The 3,982-nt window shown below is 32.8% G+C and overlaps 1 protein-coding gene across 1 annotated transcript; it reads left to right on the top strand.

Moving 5' to 3' along the window:
• Window positions 1-233: 233 nt before the first annotated feature.
• Window positions 234-3,140, top strand: LOC131956542 (cyclin-dependent kinase 8; the record flags this gene model as incomplete). The annotated part of the gene is made up of 7 exons (XM_059321051.1): window positions 234-426; window positions 1,243-1,318; window positions 1,453-1,563; window positions 1,807-1,947; window positions 2,443-2,500; window positions 2,706-2,837; window positions 2,997-3,140. Coding segments are annotated over exons 1-7 (790 nt in total), but the record flags the coding sequence as incomplete, so codon positions are not given.
• Between the last annotated feature and the right edge of the window lie 842 nt (window positions 3,141-3,982).

Genomic DNA, 3,982 nt, shown 5'->3' with positions numbered 1-3,982 from the left:
TAATTATAATGTTCGTGTTTATTTATTAGGTCAGGCTTAAGAAGCCCATTTTAAGAGATTTGTTGTTTTTTTTTTAAATTAAATCTTTGAAGCAAAATATTTCCACTTTAAATGAATGCAAAGCATAACAGCCAATTCGTTAATATATTTGGACAAACATAAGTTTGTGCTGTAAATTTTAAGTTTTTTAATTTTCAGGGGGCGTAACGCTAAAATACTTGTTGTAGAAAAAAAATTGTAAAATGAGAACTTTTGTATAACAAAGCCGTACATTGAACCCCGGAATATTTTAACAAAAATGGATTATGAATTTAAAATGAAAACTGCACAGGAACGAGCAAGGGTAGAAGATGAATTCGAATACGAGGGATGCAAAGTTGGAAGAGGCACATATGGACATGTATACAAGGCAAAAAGAAAAGAAGGGTAGGTTAGCCTAGCCATCACTCAGTCACCAGTCGCAGACACTGACAGACACTGAGTCGACTGACTGAGACTGAATGGTGGTGAGCTTGTTGGCGCAAGTTTAAATAATTTTTGAAAATTTAAAATAAAATGCGAAGGTAAAGCAAGATCTACACTGTTATTGTACAAACAAATGGTCAAGCACTCAGTTTAATGGTTTATCTAAATCTAGATTATCCTAATCTAGCTAGGCTAGATGGCAAGTTCTAGATCTAGAATCTATTCTAGATCTATCATCTAGGTCTAGAATCTAGAGAGTGAGTCTGGACTCTAGTAACTAGAAAAAAAAGTAACATAACATATTACATAAGTAACAGACTGTAACTAAGAAAAAAAAAAGACTACTCATAACTTGAGAAGTTGCGGAGCCAATATAATGTCATTAATGATTGACTCATTTGACTGCAATAGTTTTACAAAAAAATTTCCATTAATTGTGTTCAATTATCAACTTTTCCCTTTGTCATTTCTAATGTTGTAACTCGAAACCTGTGTATTTATATATATTAGGCCTATATAGAAAAGTAAAGTCCCAGTAAAGTGTTAAAAATATTGAGTTAGTATCAGCTACGGGTGTTTGAGTTTAAATTAGCCAGTACTCAGTGCGCTTAGGTCAAATAATTCAGCGAATCAATCAGTTAGTAGTAGTTAGGCCTACAATTTTATCATTTAAAAATGCCAGTTAAAGATTTTCTTGAAAACATAAATATTGGGGTTGATAGAATTGACTTTTCTCTACCACAGTTTAATCTTGTAGTTGAACAAACTTTCTTTCAGAGATCAGAAGCTTAACTATGCACTCAAGTTGATTGAAGGCACAGGAATCTCAATGTCTGCTTGTCGAGAAATAGCGGTAAATTATCTTTTTTAATTTCTTATTTTTGATTAGCTGTTAAGTGTAATAAAATTGTTGAAAAATAAAATATTTAGAGGTAAGTTGTATTCAATATTCGTTGTATTGATATTTTTTTATGTGTTTTTTTTAAGCTGCTTCGTGAGTTGAAACACCCAAATGTAATTAGTCTACTTAAAGTGTTTTTGTCGCATCAAGATAGGAAGGTCTGGCTGCTGTTTGATTTCTCAGAGCATGATTTATGGGTACGTATATAATCATTACAGCTTCTAGAATATATGCCTTCTTAGCAGTGCATCAAACATTTATAATTATACAGGTTAGCTTTTGACAAAGTAATATTTATTTGTATTTAACTTTGTGTTTATCAATTAGTATAATATATAATTGTACCTTAAAGTCAGTTAAATGAAACATGGAAAACTTTTGTGGGCCTGTTCACTTCCTAACTAGGAGTAGAGAGAAGGAAATGTTTTGTTCTGTTCCAGCACATCATCAAGTACCACAGGTCAGCCAAGGCCAACAAGAAACCAATCAACACCCCAAAAAACATGGTCAAGTCACTGCTACACCAGATTCTTGCAGGGATCCACTACCTGCACAGCAACTGGGTCCTGCACAGAGATTTGGTGGGTAACCATAGCAACCATTGGTGCTTGTTGGGATGAAACATGTGTTTTGTTCTCCTTAAAGCTCAGACTAATTTTTGGAAGTTTGCAAAACATTTTGAAACATTTTTTTTTTATGTTTAAAAAATTTCCAATATTTAAAACCATTTACATTTAATTTATCTTCCAATTCTTTATTTGTTGTGTAACTTCAACAAAAATAATGTTAGAACTATTGCTGGTCAATGATATAAATGTAGCTGGTCTTTTTTAACTGTCAAGTCTTTACCAGCCTTTCAGCTGTTGTCTTTCAACTACCTTATGTTGTCTTTTGACTTTGGTAAACTTTTCTGTTACTTTCTGTTGTCTTTGTCTGATTGTCTCAATGTCTGCTTCTTGCTATTGTCTTTGGTTTCTTCTTCTATCTGTTTTGCTTGTATGTTTGTCCTCTTGCTTCTGTTTTCCTGCCATTTTCTGTTAACTAGCTATTGCTATAGTAAACCCTCTGCTCCACAGAAACCAGCCAACATATTGGTCATGGGTGAAGGTCCAGAGAGGGGGCGAGTAAAAATTGGTTCGTTGGATATTTTAACACACAACTTTGTCCCATCACTGAATATATAAATTGCATGTCCTTTTGCTTCTGTAACAATGGTAATATTGATGCACCTTTTTAACAATTTTATTAGAGTAGTTTGTAAATATATTTTATTATTTACTCTAACATAAGCTAACTACTCTAATTACTTCTTTAATGTCAACTATAAAAATCTCTTCAGCTGACATGGGCTTCGCCAGATTATTTAATTCCCCGCTGAAACCATTAGCTGACCTTGACCCTGTGGTTGTGACATTTTGGTATCGAGCGCCGGAGTTATTACTAGCAGCCCGGCACTACACTAAAGCAATAGGTAACTAAAAGCCTATGTTTTGTCTTTATAACTTGCATTTTAAAAAAAATTCTTCTTATATTTTCATCTTTATGACAAAAAACTTATAGAGATCTGGTTTGAAATTTAAATTGGTTGTGTTGATTTATCAAACATTGTATGTTTTTCTATCCTGACCAGATATATGGGCCATAGGATGTATCTTTGCCGAGCTTTTAACCTCAGAGCCTATATTTCATTGTCGACAAGAAGACATCAAGACTAGCAACCCTTACCATCACGACCAGCTAGATAGAATATTTAATGTCATGGGATTTCCTCAAGGTAATGCCAGTTTATGACAAGACAGATTTTTTAATCAGAAGTTTAGCAAAACGTATTTAAAAAACTAGACGGTGTATACATTTTAAAAAATGGCTCCCTTGCATATTAGGTCTTATGTGCAAGACATGATCCCACTATCAGAAAGCAACTCACTTGACAATTTTTTAAAGAAACTATCCTTATTACAAACTTTATTTAAAGTTGCTCTTTGTATATTATTTCTTTGTCCATCATAGGTTGAGACTTGTGAGCAAAATATTTGCCACTTCTTCTGAATCCAATTTGTTTTAAACTTTATTTTTACCTGGAGGTTTAAGTGTAGAGTGTAGCCCGCTTATCTTCACTGATCTGTCAGGTCTCAATACCCTCAATATTTTCCATTTTTGAAATGTTTAGATCGTATAAGTCAGCAGTGCAGAAAGGTAGCTTTACATATAAATATATATAAATTCTTGTTTGTGTAGTTAAGTGTTATATATACTACAGACATGCATACCATCCTGTCATTTGCAGAATTGAATCAATGATGCACTTCATTTATAGTTGCCTGCCTATACTACTGGGCTAGGTATTGGTCTAGTATATAGCAAGTCAGAAAATATTTAGAATGAATAAATTTTGGTCGAAATATCAAACTGAATGAAAAGATGCGCAATGGAAAACTGCACACAAAAAAAAGTGCAAGGCAATTTTTTTTCTCTAGATTCAGCATTTATAGACATTAACAAAGAAAAACTACATGTATATTATTCATAATAAAACATATTTCCACAAAATAGGACAAAATTAAAGTGTATTATCATAATTAGTTTTGTATTCTTGCAATTTTCAGTTTGGGCAGT

The sequence above is a fragment of the Physella acuta genome, unplaced genomic scaffold (genome assembly GCF_028476545.2).
Source record: "Physella acuta isolate Inbredline_101_S28 unplaced genomic scaffold, ASM2847654v3 ptg001157l, whole genome shotgun sequence".
Taxonomy (NCBI): domain Eukaryota; kingdom Metazoa; phylum Mollusca; class Gastropoda; family Physidae; genus Physella; species Physella acuta.
This window is presented reverse-complemented; position numbering and strand designations above follow the sequence as displayed.